This window comes from Girardinichthys multiradiatus, chromosome 20 (genome assembly GCF_021462225.1).
Source record: "Girardinichthys multiradiatus isolate DD_20200921_A chromosome 20, DD_fGirMul_XY1, whole genome shotgun sequence".
In the NCBI taxonomy this organism is placed as follows: Eukaryota; Metazoa; Chordata; class Actinopteri; order Cyprinodontiformes; family Goodeidae; genus Girardinichthys; species Girardinichthys multiradiatus.
In genome coordinates this window covers 50,019,909-50,032,432 of record NC_061812.1, presented here as the reverse complement: position 1 = coordinate 50,032,432, position 12,524 = coordinate 50,019,909, and the positions used below count along the sequence as shown (strand labels likewise).

General features: G+C 40.4%; 1 protein-coding gene across 3 annotated transcripts in view; it reads right to left on the bottom strand.

Annotated features, from left to right (window-relative positions):
* iqsec1b (IQ motif and Sec7 domain ArfGEF 1b) overlaps positions 1 to 12,524 on the bottom strand; it is a 327,598-nt gene that overhangs the window by 140,477 nt on the left and 174,597 nt on the right. For all 3 annotated transcript variants that reach the window (XM_047347008.1, XM_047347010.1, XM_047347014.1), the window contains one exon: positions 11,930 to 11,983. In XM_047347008.1, the coding sequence (XP_047202964.1) occupies positions 11,930 to 11,983 (54 nt within the window). The remainder of the gene's footprint in view (positions 1 to 11,929; positions 11,984 to 12,524) is intronic.

Genomic DNA, 12,524 nt, shown 5'->3' with positions numbered 1-12,524 from the left:
TTGAATATTTAATCCTTAGTTTTCCTCATCCAAATTGCAAAGCACTAAAACCACTTCTGTTTGTTGTTTTGTACCGTCCACCAGGACCTTACTCTCAATTTTTAGATCAGTTTTCAGACCTTTTATCTGATTTAGTGTTAAATACAAATAAGGTTATTATAGTGGGGTTTTTAACATTCATGTTGACACTGAAAGTGATAGCCTAAATATAGCCTTTAATGCTATCTTAGACTCAATTGGCTTTGCTCAAAACATTAACAAACCTACCCACCTTTGTCTTCATTCTCTGGACCTTGTGCTGACATATGGCATTGAGTGTAAAGACATAACAATATTCTCTCATAACCCTGTCCTGTCTGACCATTTTTTAGTAACCTTTGAGTTTAATTTGACCGGGTACTCCACACCTGAAAGAAAATTTCATCATTGTAGATCATTATCAGAAAATGCTGTAACAACCTTTAAAAAATCTGTTCCATTTTTAATTTCCTCATTATCACAGAAAAACACAGTGGAGGGCAATAATTCTGTTTCTGCCCCTTCACAAATTTATTCTCTTGTTCATAGTGTTACTTCATCATTGCGTGGTGCATTAGACAATGCAGCCCCCTTGAAAAAGAAATTATTCATAGGAGGCTAGCTCCCTGGTTTAATTCAGAGCTGCATACTTAAAAGCACAATGTTAGAAAATTGGAGAGAAAATGGCGCTCTACACACCTAGAGGATTCCTACTTAATCTGTAAAAATAGTCTACTGTTGTATAAAAAGACACTTCGCCAAGATAGAACAGCTTATTTCTCATCATTAATAGAATAGAATAAAAATAATCCTAGGTTTCTCTTTAGTACAGTTGCTAAACTTACACAGAGTCATAGCTCTGTTGATCTAAAATTCTTGAGAAAATTGTTGCTAATCAACTGTGTGAGCATTTACACAGCAATGACCGAGTTTCAGTCAGGTTTCAGAGCTCATCATAGCACTGAAACAGCTCTGCTGAAAGTCTCTAATAATATTCTTATGGCCTCAGATAATGGACTTGTGTCTGTACTGGTTCTGTTAGATCTCATTGCTGCATTTGATACAGTCGACCATAATATTCTCTTAGAAAGGCTGAAATATGTTGTAGGTATCAGGGGAACAGTGCTAGGCTGGTTTAAATCTTATTTGTCTGACAGATTCCAGTTTGTTCATGTAAATGATAAATCATCTTTAAACTCCAGGGTTAATTGTGGAGTACCACAGGGTTCAGTACTTGCCCAATTCTCTTCACTATATATATGCTTCCAATAGGCAGCATAGGATAAATTTTCACTGTTACGCTGATGATACTCAGCTTTACTTATCCCTGAATCCTGATGACCCCAACCAGTTAGATAGATTACAAGCATGTCTTGAAGACATAAACACTTAGATGACTTTAAATTTTCTGCTTCTAAATTCAGACAAGACAGAAGTTGTCGTCTTTGGACCGGAGTCTCTGAAAAAGACATTGCTTAGTCAATCACTTAACCTGGATGGCATTAAATTGACCTCTTGTAATAAAGTAAAAAACCTTGGTGTTATTTTTGACCAGGACATGTCATTTAAATCCCATATTAAACAGGTTTCTGGTATTTCCTTCTTTCACCTCCGGAACATTGCCAAAATTAGAAATATCCTATCCAGGAGTGACGCTGAAAAACTAGTCCACGCATTTGTTATTTCAAGGCTGGACTTGTCACCGTCTGGGGCTGATGTGGACCAAAGTGCAGACAAGAGCTGGGCAGCAGCATGTTTAAAGGAGGCTTCTTCTTTATTCAAAGAGTAATCCAAAAAACATAGCAAAACACTGCAGGTACTAACATAAGTTGAAATCCAAAAAAACTTACAAAGTTTACTCTGCAGGAACATGGTAAACACAGCACTTAGGCGAGGGTAGTGAACAAAAGGAACCAGCAACGAACAAAGAAACTAGACTAACTAATATAGAGAAGATAACAAAGGGCAGGTAAACAAAATAACTAGGAACAGGTGTGACATGGAAGCAGGGAGGCTGAAGGAACAGGTGAAACTAATAAAAGGACTTAAGCATGGGAGAAGGGACTAACAAACAATACAGTGAACAAACCTAAGCAAAACTATAGACAAAGATAAATAAGAACAACAAAATAACCCATAAAGAAACCCTAACTATTAAAGTAAACAAACCTAAACCTACACTGACTGAACTAATTTAGAAGTAAGCAGAGAAAGCGAGGTCTAGAATTAATGTAAACAAAACGTAAGCAACAACTAAAGTTAACCTATAAGGAGGGACTGGATAATAGAGATAAACTAGAGGAACTAAGCTGGAGAACTATGATAACAATAATACTAATAATTATAATCATAATCATCAAGAGAAAACTATACTAAGTAATAAGAAAGCCACCACTAAAGTAACTAAGAGCGAGGGGAAGGAAACAACAAACACTAGGAGGAAGTAAAACTACAACAAAACTAACATCAAATTAACTGGAGGAATAAACAAACAAAACAACTAAGGCCAAAGAATAAAGATACCCAACTGAAAAGCAAAACAAACACAAAACCAAACAGAGTCCAAAATGTCGAACCCTGACAGGACTATTGTAATTCTTTACTATCAGGATGTCCACAAAATGCAGTTAAAAGCCTTCAGCTGATTCAAAATGCTGCAGGAAGAGTTCTGATGAAAATTAAAAAGAGAGATCATATTTCCCCTACTTTAGCTTCCCTTCATTGGCTCCCTGTTAAATCCAGAATAGAATTTAAAATTCTCCTCCTCACATATTAGGCTCTTAATGATCTAGCTCCACCATACATCAGAGATCTGATTGGTCCATATGTTCCTAACAGAGCACTTCGTTCTCAGACTGCAGGTTTACTGGTGGTTCCTAGAGTCTCTAGAAGTAGAATGGGAGGCAGATCCTTTAGTTTTCAGGCTCCTCTCCAGTGGAACCAGCTCACAGTTTTAGTCTGTGAGGCAGACACCCTGTCTACTTTTAAGGCTAGGCTTAAAACTTTCCTTTTTTAAAAAGCTTATAGTTGGAGTGGCTTAGGTTATCCTGAGTTATCTCTGTAGTTATGCTGCTATAGGCTTAGGCTGCTGGAGGACATAATGACCACTTTCACCCTCTGCGTTACATTCTCACACTACTCGCCAATTTTGCATTATTTGCTTTTATTTTAGCTTTTAACTTTATGTTATTTCTCTGTTTTTTCTCTTCCTAGAAGCTACATCTGGCCTGGCTCTGTGTTTAGCTGTGGCACCTTCCTGGGGGGGGACATCGTCCAAGCTTCTGCTGGCAACAACTTAATGCTCACCCTCTACCGATGATCCACATGGTCCTGTCTTTCAGTGTTTAACCCATTCTCTCTCCTAGACATAGCTACTGACTGAGCTTCTACTGTGACTAACTCTATGTGCTTTCTTTCAGACTCTAACCTAGAAAATTGGCTCAGAGTTTATCTGTTCTTTCTTCCTAGATGAAACGACTAAAGGAGCTACATTCATTAATATTTACTCTTCCTTCCCACAGAAAGTAGTCCTGGATCAGTGCTTTTGTGTTCCTTTTGTGTCTCTGCTCTGTTCTCTCAAACTCCCAGTCGGTCGTGGCAGATGGCTGCTCACACTGAGCCTAGGTCTGCTGGAGGTTTCTTCCTGTTAAAAGGGAGTTTTTCCTCTCCACTGTTGCTACATACATGCTCAGTATGAGGGATTGCTGCAAAGTCAACGCCAGTGACTGTCCACTTTCTCTACATGCTCATCCAGGAGGAGTGACTGCTACAAGTCTCTGACTTGATGCAATCTGCTGGGTTTCCTTAGATAGAAAAACTTTTTATCCAATTTGAATAAATAACAGAATCTGACTGCACTTTTCAATGGTTAGAATTAATTGGAATGTACAGGGGTTGAACAATGAAACTGAAACACCTGTCATTTTAGTGTGGGAGGTTTCATGGCTAAATTGGACCAGCCTGGTAACCAGTCTTCATTGATTGCACATTGCACCAGTAAGAGCAAAGTGTGAAGGTTCAATTAGCAGGGTAAGAGCACAGTTTTGCGCAAAATATTCAAATGCACACAACATTATGGGTGACATACCAGAGTTCAAAAGAGGACAAATTGTTGGTGCACGTCTTGCTGGCGCATCTGTGACCAAGACAGCAAGTCTTTGTGATGTATCAAGAGCCACGGTATCCAGGGTAATGTCAGCATACCACCAAGAAGGACGAACCACATCCAACAGGATTAACTGTGGACACAAGAGGAAGCTGTCTGAAAGGGATGTTCGGGTGCTAACCCGGATTGTATCCAAAAAACATAAAACCACGGCTGCCCAAATCACGGCAGAATTAAATGTGCACCTCAACTCTCCTGTTTCCACCAGAACTGTCCGTCGGGAACTCCACAGGGTCAATATACACGGCTGGGCTGCTTTAGCCAAACCTTTGGTCACTCATGCCAATGCCAAACGTCAGTTTCAATGGTGCAAGGAGTGCAAATCTTGGACTGTGGAAAATGTGAAACATGTATTGTTCTCTGATGAGTCCACCTTTACTGTTTTCCCCACATCCGGGAGAGTTACGGTGTGGAGAAGCCCCAAAGAAGCGTACCACCCAGACTGTTGCATGCCCAGAGTGAAGCATGGGGGTGGATCAGTGATGGTTTGGGCTGCCATATCATGGCATTCCCTTGGCCCAATACTTGTGCTAAGGACTGCCAAGGACTACCGAACCATTCTTGAGGACCATGTGCATCCAATGGTTCAAACATTTTATCCGGAAGGCAGTGCCGTGTATCAGGATGGCAATGCACCAATACACACAGCAAGACTGGTGAAAGATTGGTTTGATGAACATGAAAGTGAAGTTGAACATCTCCCATGGCCTGCACAGTCACCAGATCTAAATATTATTGAGCCACTTTGGGGTGTTTTGGAGGAGCGAGTCAGGAAACGTTTTCCTCCACCAGTATCACGTAGTGACCTGGCCACTATCCTGCAAGAAGAATGGCTTAAAATCCCTCTGACAACTGTGCAGGACTTGTATATGTCAATCCTAAGACGAATTGACGCTGTATTGGCCGCAAAAGGAGGCCCTACACCATACTAATAAATTATTGTGGTCTAAAACCAGGTGTTTCAGTTTCATTCTCCAACCCCTGTATGTACCTGACTTTTGTGAAGTGCCTTGAAACATGTGTTGTGAATTGGCGCTATATAAATAAACTGAATTGAATTGAATTGAAGATGGAGGGAAGCTAAAATAAAACAAAAGTTAATACTAAAATAGCTCAGAGACTTGATGCGGCTGTGTCACTGCCACCTGGAGCTCAGAGATGAACCCAATCACTGATTCACCCAGCAAGACACCAGCTGGAAGGTCAGCATGATGAGCATCACCAGGCTGGTCCTGATGAGGGACAGACAACAGAGGACATGTCACCTGAGCTACAAATGCAGGTAAGTGTCCAGGCAGTTCAGTGCTGTCAGATTTAAAGCATTAAATCTTACCTGTTGACCTGGTAATACAAAAGTAACTAAAGTTAAAAGATAATCAGGAGTTTACCCAGGTGAATTGAGTCTTTTTGAAAATGAAAACAAAAACATGTTTCCTGTTTACAGTAACAGCAGAGAGTCAGCAGTTTGCTGCTAATAATTTAATGAATCAACTGTTTAGAGTGTAATCATCAGACGTCTGGCTTTCAGCTACCACTGTGTATGACTTGGTTTACACAGAACAGAAACGTCCAAGGTTTCCATGAAAAGGCCAACTAATATGCAACCCGGTTTGTATCACATTACTGCAGGTGTTTGTTTTCATTGCTGATCAGACCCCATTAGTTCAGGTGCTAACTAATCAAACTCCTAAAGCTTTATTTGAACCCTTCGTGTTAACACAAACTCATGAGCAACAGAACAATTAATCTGTTCTGTTGTCTATAGTGAAAGTCACCAGTGGTTATCACTTGGGAGTGTGTTTTTCCTCAAGGCCTTCACTAATTTCTGAAATGGAGCCGATTTGTTTCCCCACCGAGGTTCAGAGAGATTCCACAGGTTCTGTCATATTGATTGTTGTTTTTATTCAATGTTGTAGCTTTAAAAGAGAAAGTCTACAAATGAAGTTGACATCATCTGTCTCCATCATCTGTCTGTGAGGTGAATTGGCAGAATTGGTGTGTGGTAAGGCGTATTGCGTCACTTCCTATTTTCGCTGTTACACTCGGTGGATTGTTTGGTGTGTGAAGGCTCTGATCTGATGTCTCTTTACTGTGACATATCTGACTAATTCTAACACATAAGCACGTTAAAACACATTTTCTGTTGCTGCATTTAACGTTTGGGGACCCTCTGTGTCCTATCCGGTTTTTCTCGTAGTTGTAAGTAGTCGCTAGCATAGTGTTAGCTCCACCATGGCTACCCGTTCTGCTGTTTCTCTCTCTGAGTCTTCTCCTCTCTCCTGCTCTCTGTGTCAGATGTTCAGATACACCTCTGCCTCCTTTAGTGATAATGATATGTGTAATAAATGTAGCATTTTGATAGATTTGGAGGCCAGGCTCCGCACTGTTGAAAAACCAGCAGATAGCCAAGGACCCTTCACCAGTGCGGAGCCACCAAGGGTAGCTCCCTGTAGCAGTCCTTCATCAGAGCCCGCGCAGCCAGGACCTCAGGCCTGTTGGTTGATGGTACGTAGAAAGCATAGTCCTAGATCCCAGCTTGGTCATCACCACCCATGTGCATTTCTAACAGATTTTCCCACTCAGTCCCAGACCAATTAATAGCTACAACCCGTTTGAATATTTAATTTGTTTTCCTCATCCAAACTGCAAAGCACTGAAACCACTTCTGTTTGTTTTTTTGTTACATCCACCAGGCCCTTACTCTAAATTTTTAGATCAGCTCTCAGACATCTTATCTGATTTAGGGTTATTATAATGGGGGATTTTAACATTCATGTTGACATTGAAAGTGATAGCCTTTAATGCTGTCTTAGACTTAAATGGCTTTGCTCAAAACATTAACAAACCTACCCACCTTTGTCTTCATTCTCTGGACCTTGTACTGACATATGGCATTGAGTGTAAAGACATAACAATATTTTCTCATAACCCTGTCCTGTCTGACCATTTCTTAATAACCTTTGAGTTTAATTTAACTGAGTACTCCACACATATAAGAAATTGTCATTATAGTAGATCATTGTCAGACAATGCTGTAACAACCTTTAAAGAATCTGTTCCATATTTAATTTCCTCATTATCACAGAAAAACACAGTTGAGGGCAATAATTTTGTTTTTTTCCCCCTCACAAATTGATTATCTTGTTCATAGTGTTACTTCCTCATTGCGTGGTGCATTAGACAATGCAGCCCCCTTGAAAAAGAAGGTTAAAAAAAAAGAAGGCTCCTTGGTTTAATTCATAGCTGCGTACTTTAAAGCACACTGTTAGAAAACTTTAGAGAAAATGGTGCTATGTCTATTGACACTAGTTCAGGGAAGGCCATATCTGTCTGGCTGTTCATCCATCCATTTCTCTCACACACACTCCTTCATCCATCCATCTATCTATCTGGATGAAAGTATGTATCTATGTATATACATTGCTTGTCAGAAATCCAGCCCGTACCATCGTCAAACAAGCATGTGTTTAATAAAGACCACCAGAACAAAGCTTAAGAGACACACATGAATTCTACTGGGTCCCAATGGCTGTCTTTTGTGTACAAAATGGTGACTCTTGTGCAGTCTGAGAGGAATGGACAGAAAACCATAGTTCTTAGAGAAAAGACCGATGCACTAGTTGAAAGTCCCCATGAACACCTACATTTTGATTATTATTATTAATGTTCTGTGAACGGTGTGGGAGTAGAGGTAATTTGTTTGCAAACTTTCAGAATTGCCTCAGCTCCTGTTCTCTCCTCTTGCAGGTCTTCACACAGCTGCTCCTGCTCACACTGCCAAGGGTCAGCTCGACGCCTCTGCTTCAGCCTCCAAGGGTCCTTGCAACGCCTCTGAGAGGATCAAAGATGACCAATCTCCATCTCAAGGTCCCATGATCTCCCTGGGGCTTAGGGAGAAATTGACTCTTGCCCTGGTTCCTGAGCCCAGTGACGAGGGGTTCGAGGAGAAGCCAGTTCTTGTTCTGGTTCCTGAGCTCAGTGATGAGGTGTTCGAGGATGAACCGCCTCACTTTCCAGAGCTAGAGGTCAAGACTCCAAAGCTCTGGCCAGAGATCAAGACTCCTAAGACGAAATACTTCACCTTGGGTCCCTGACTTATGGTCAGCCTCCTGACAGGGTTCGTCATGGGTACTTCTGGCTGCCTAGCTGACCTCCTAGACTGCAACATTGGCCTCCAAAATTCCTGCCTACCCGTGGCCAGCCTCCCGAACCTTTGTGTACGCTGTCATTGCCGGCCACCAAGGTCTCTATGCCTTTGCCGGCCTCCAGGTCCTCATCTACACCGTCGCATTTCTGTTTATTTTGAGTAAGAGTGATTTATCTGTCAAAATAAGATCAATGTTCCCCCACCTTCAGTGAAGCGGTTGATTAAACAGTGACATTTAGCGTGGTTTTGGTTAATAATTATCAATTATTAATTATAATTTACTAATTGTAATTATTAAGGGCATTGAGCCTATAATCACAACACCAGAGGACATCTCTGATTTCTATTCATAAATAATGATAATTTTTGGTTAAGAAATTATATTGTGAATTAGGATTTTTAATTTTAATTTTTGATAAATATGAATTAATCAATAATCATAATCCTTACACTTGAGACGACATGTGTTGTGAATTGGTGCTATATAAATAAAACTGAATTGAATTGAATATTTTGCATTTTCATTGTTAATATTTGTGTTTGGCAGAGAAGGTTGCAGACCTTCACCAGCTTCACTGTCTTTCAATGGGTTTAAACATCCTCTTTGCCTGAAAACATCTACGAAAAGCGATCCATCCCAGAGTCGAGAAAACTATTAAAACATCTACATATTGACAATTTTATATCAAATCCTTAAATATTTTTCTCACTTTGAGAATGTTTTTTGTAATAGTTTTGCTGACTATTAGAAATCCTACACATTAATGGGACAGTTAAAGCGCGACTGCTGTCTTTGCCAACAGACTTTAGCTAATAAAAAACCTTTTATGGACTAGAACTTTATTAATAACAGCATATATAATCTTAATATGCCTTTAATGACATGACTTGGTCTAAAAGACCAATGAAACGTTAAAGTGTTTCAGCATAAACCTTCCTCAGGAAGTCAAACAGATCACAATGAATCAGCGTCCTTTTAAAGAGACAGTACATTAGTGAGTACTCAACCAGTGCTCAATCCTCCATCAGCAACACCTTGTTACCCAAAGAACAGCAGAAGGCTTATCTCGTGGTCTACAGCTGTGGCCAAAGCCAGGTCAGAGTGAACACAGCAGCCAACAACCACAGAACAGACATTAAACAGTAAAGAAAACACATTAATTAAAAAAAACTGTAGAATCTGAATCTTTCCTGAGGCCTGGCAAGTTTATGGCTTTAATTTTTAAGTCCAAAACATAATGGTACACCAGTATGTGTAAACTGTAATACCCCATTATTAATTTTAAGAGTTTAGACATGGATACTGCCCAACCCCACAACAGGCCTCCTCTAGCTTGTTCAGTGTTACGAGTTTGAGACAGCACAGACAGTACAGATGACAACTAAATTCAGGGGAATTTAAGCAATATGTTTGAGCTGAGCAGCAGGGCTGCTGCTTGGTAACCATGACTTCACCTCCACCCATCACGATGTTGTGTCATGTAAGAAACCTTGTTATCTAGGTTATCTTCCCTGAAAACAACTTCAACAACATTCAAAGTTAGGGGAGTCAGTCCATTCACTCTGCCTCAAGTCAATCAGGACATTTTCAAAACATGTTGGTCTAATTTAGTTAAGGCACACCAAACCTGTCCTGAGCTCTTCGAAGTAATTTGACTTTAATTGTGAATCTTTAGGTTAAAACTAAACTTAGAGAGACCGATTTTTAAAAAATGGTAAAAACTTGGTGTTTTATTCTTAATGAAATTAAAATAAGGCTTTTGGCTGAAAATGAAATAACTGGTAATGTGTTTGCTCCCATTATGACTGGTTACATTTCAACCTACATCTGGCTGTGCAGATGAACAGGAAGGCTTTAAGGCATTTTATGTTCCCAAAAAACACCGATGAGAGGATTTGGTCATCTTTTTATTGTTGTGCAATTGACATTATTCCAAAAAAAAAAAAACCCTCGTTAGCATCTCATACTATGTGCTCAGGATACTTTCAGAGCAAAGTCTTACCAGTTATCTATCTCAATAAGATTGTTTCCTGCAAACCTAGCTATTGACTGACAGCCACAGTCTCAAAGCAGTGTTCAGAACCCGACCACTGCGTGCATGAGGTGTGTGTGTGCAGGAATAGCTCAAACATTTAACTATATCTGCCTCAATGCAGATATAAGGTAATGTGAGACTACTTTCATCTTTCATCCAATGAGCTGTGCTGCACAATGCTGCCATGAAAGAGACTCAGCAATTAGATCAATTCAGCACAAACACATTGAAGCAACTAAAAAGCCTATTGCAAAATGATAATGTTCAGATGAGGCCATGTTAGTTAATTAGACATTCCTATTGTCATGTACAATCTCAAAGTTTCTATTTGTAATAACTAACAACCAAAACCAGCTGTATCCCATTAGGCTGTGGTCAATGCAGATCTGCTACACACTAATGCTTGAACCAAGAGGCTGATCTGAGCTGTTTATATAGCCTCAAACCCAAAAGCAAGGATGGGAACTGGAGAGCAGCAGGTTTAAGATTACATTAACATTTGCCTCGTTATTTAGTCATTTTCCCAGACAGTTTAAGCATTGCACAAAGCATGTCTGACACAAGCAGACATTTTTCTAGATGTGAAGGTGCACACTGAGCCAGGCATTAAACTTTAACCAGGAAGACTCCCTAAATATTTCAGCAGCCTGTTCATTACAGTGATAACACTTGATGGAGGACCAGAGCTAAGTGTGTGTGTGTGTGTGTGTGTTTGCGAGCATGTACATTTTCAGTAGTTATCAGCTATTTAAATCTTTTTTGGTTGTTTGTTAACATGGTGCATCTTACTGTAATATATGAACTTGAAGAAGATGGGAATTTTTTACCTTTTTTTCAAGTCCCTTTGTGTGGTCAGACACTGATGTTGGATGAGAAAGCCTGATTCAAAGTGTCCACTTTAATTCATCCCAAAGATGTTCTAACAGGTGGAGGTCAGGACTTTGTGTAGGCCAGTCAGGTTCTTTCACATCAAACCCTCTCATCAATGTCTTTTTGAACTTTAATTTATGAACTTGTCATGAGTGATGTAGTGGTGGGCCCCAGAATGCAGATGACAGCAAGCAGCGGTGGTGAGTAAACTGATTTAATAAACTCACTTAAGCAGGTGGTGGCAAAAACCGGCATGGGCAGGCAGGCAAGACAGGCTTGACATAAACAGCATGAACTGAAAACTGTGATAACAGAGCCAAGTGATCCGTAATGTTTCCACGAGGAAAGAACAGAATGAAAGTGTATAAATGGAGCATGGTACAGGTGAAAAACAAAACTGATTAACATGGTACAGGTGGACTGAATGAGCTAATTAAAAACAGACAGGAGACAACATACCGTGGCTGGAGCAAAACAGGAAAAAGGGAGGCAAAAAAGGAAAAAAAAAAACCTGTGATGCTCATACCCAGCTCTGAAACAGCTTTGCTGGGCTGACATCACCAGCCCTATGCAAACAATGCCCACCCTTGTTTCTGTAGATGCTCACAAGTTCAGGGTCTTAAACATTCTCTCTGCCTCATCACAGAGTCAACCCCAAATCTGTCAGAGTGTAACCTTTGAACAAGTACTCACGAGTGGTGGTGGCGTCTATGAGACATGGCAGAGCTGATGTCCTCAGCTTCTGGCCTGGGAAAACAAGAGAGCAGAAAGATTAGACACGATCAGACCAGGTGGATCTAACCTGGCACACTTCTCACTGAAACTTGGTCAGGAATGACGGCTCATGTACAGCAGTCTCCTGATGGCAGACACACTCCTTTTGCATTTGACCCACTAACTATACATTTGAGAACAGAACTCTTCTTTGATAAAGTTCTTTGCATTGCAAATATTCACATACCTTCAACCAACTTCAGTTAATTTTATTAGGGTTTTATGTGACAGACCAACCCACTGTAGTGAAGAATCATGACATGAAATAAGAAATTATATGTGGTTTTCAAAATCATTTATACATACAAATTTGAATAGTGGGGCGACTGTGGTGACGGTGGTAGGGGTTCGTCCTGTAACCGGTGGGGTTGCCGGTTTGAACCCCCACTCCATGTCCATCTCAGTCATTGTGTCCTTGGGCAAGACAATTCACCTGCCTTGCCTACTGGGGTCAGTGGGGAGCTACATTGCAGCTCACCACTGTCAGTGTGTGAATGACTGATTGTAGTGTAAA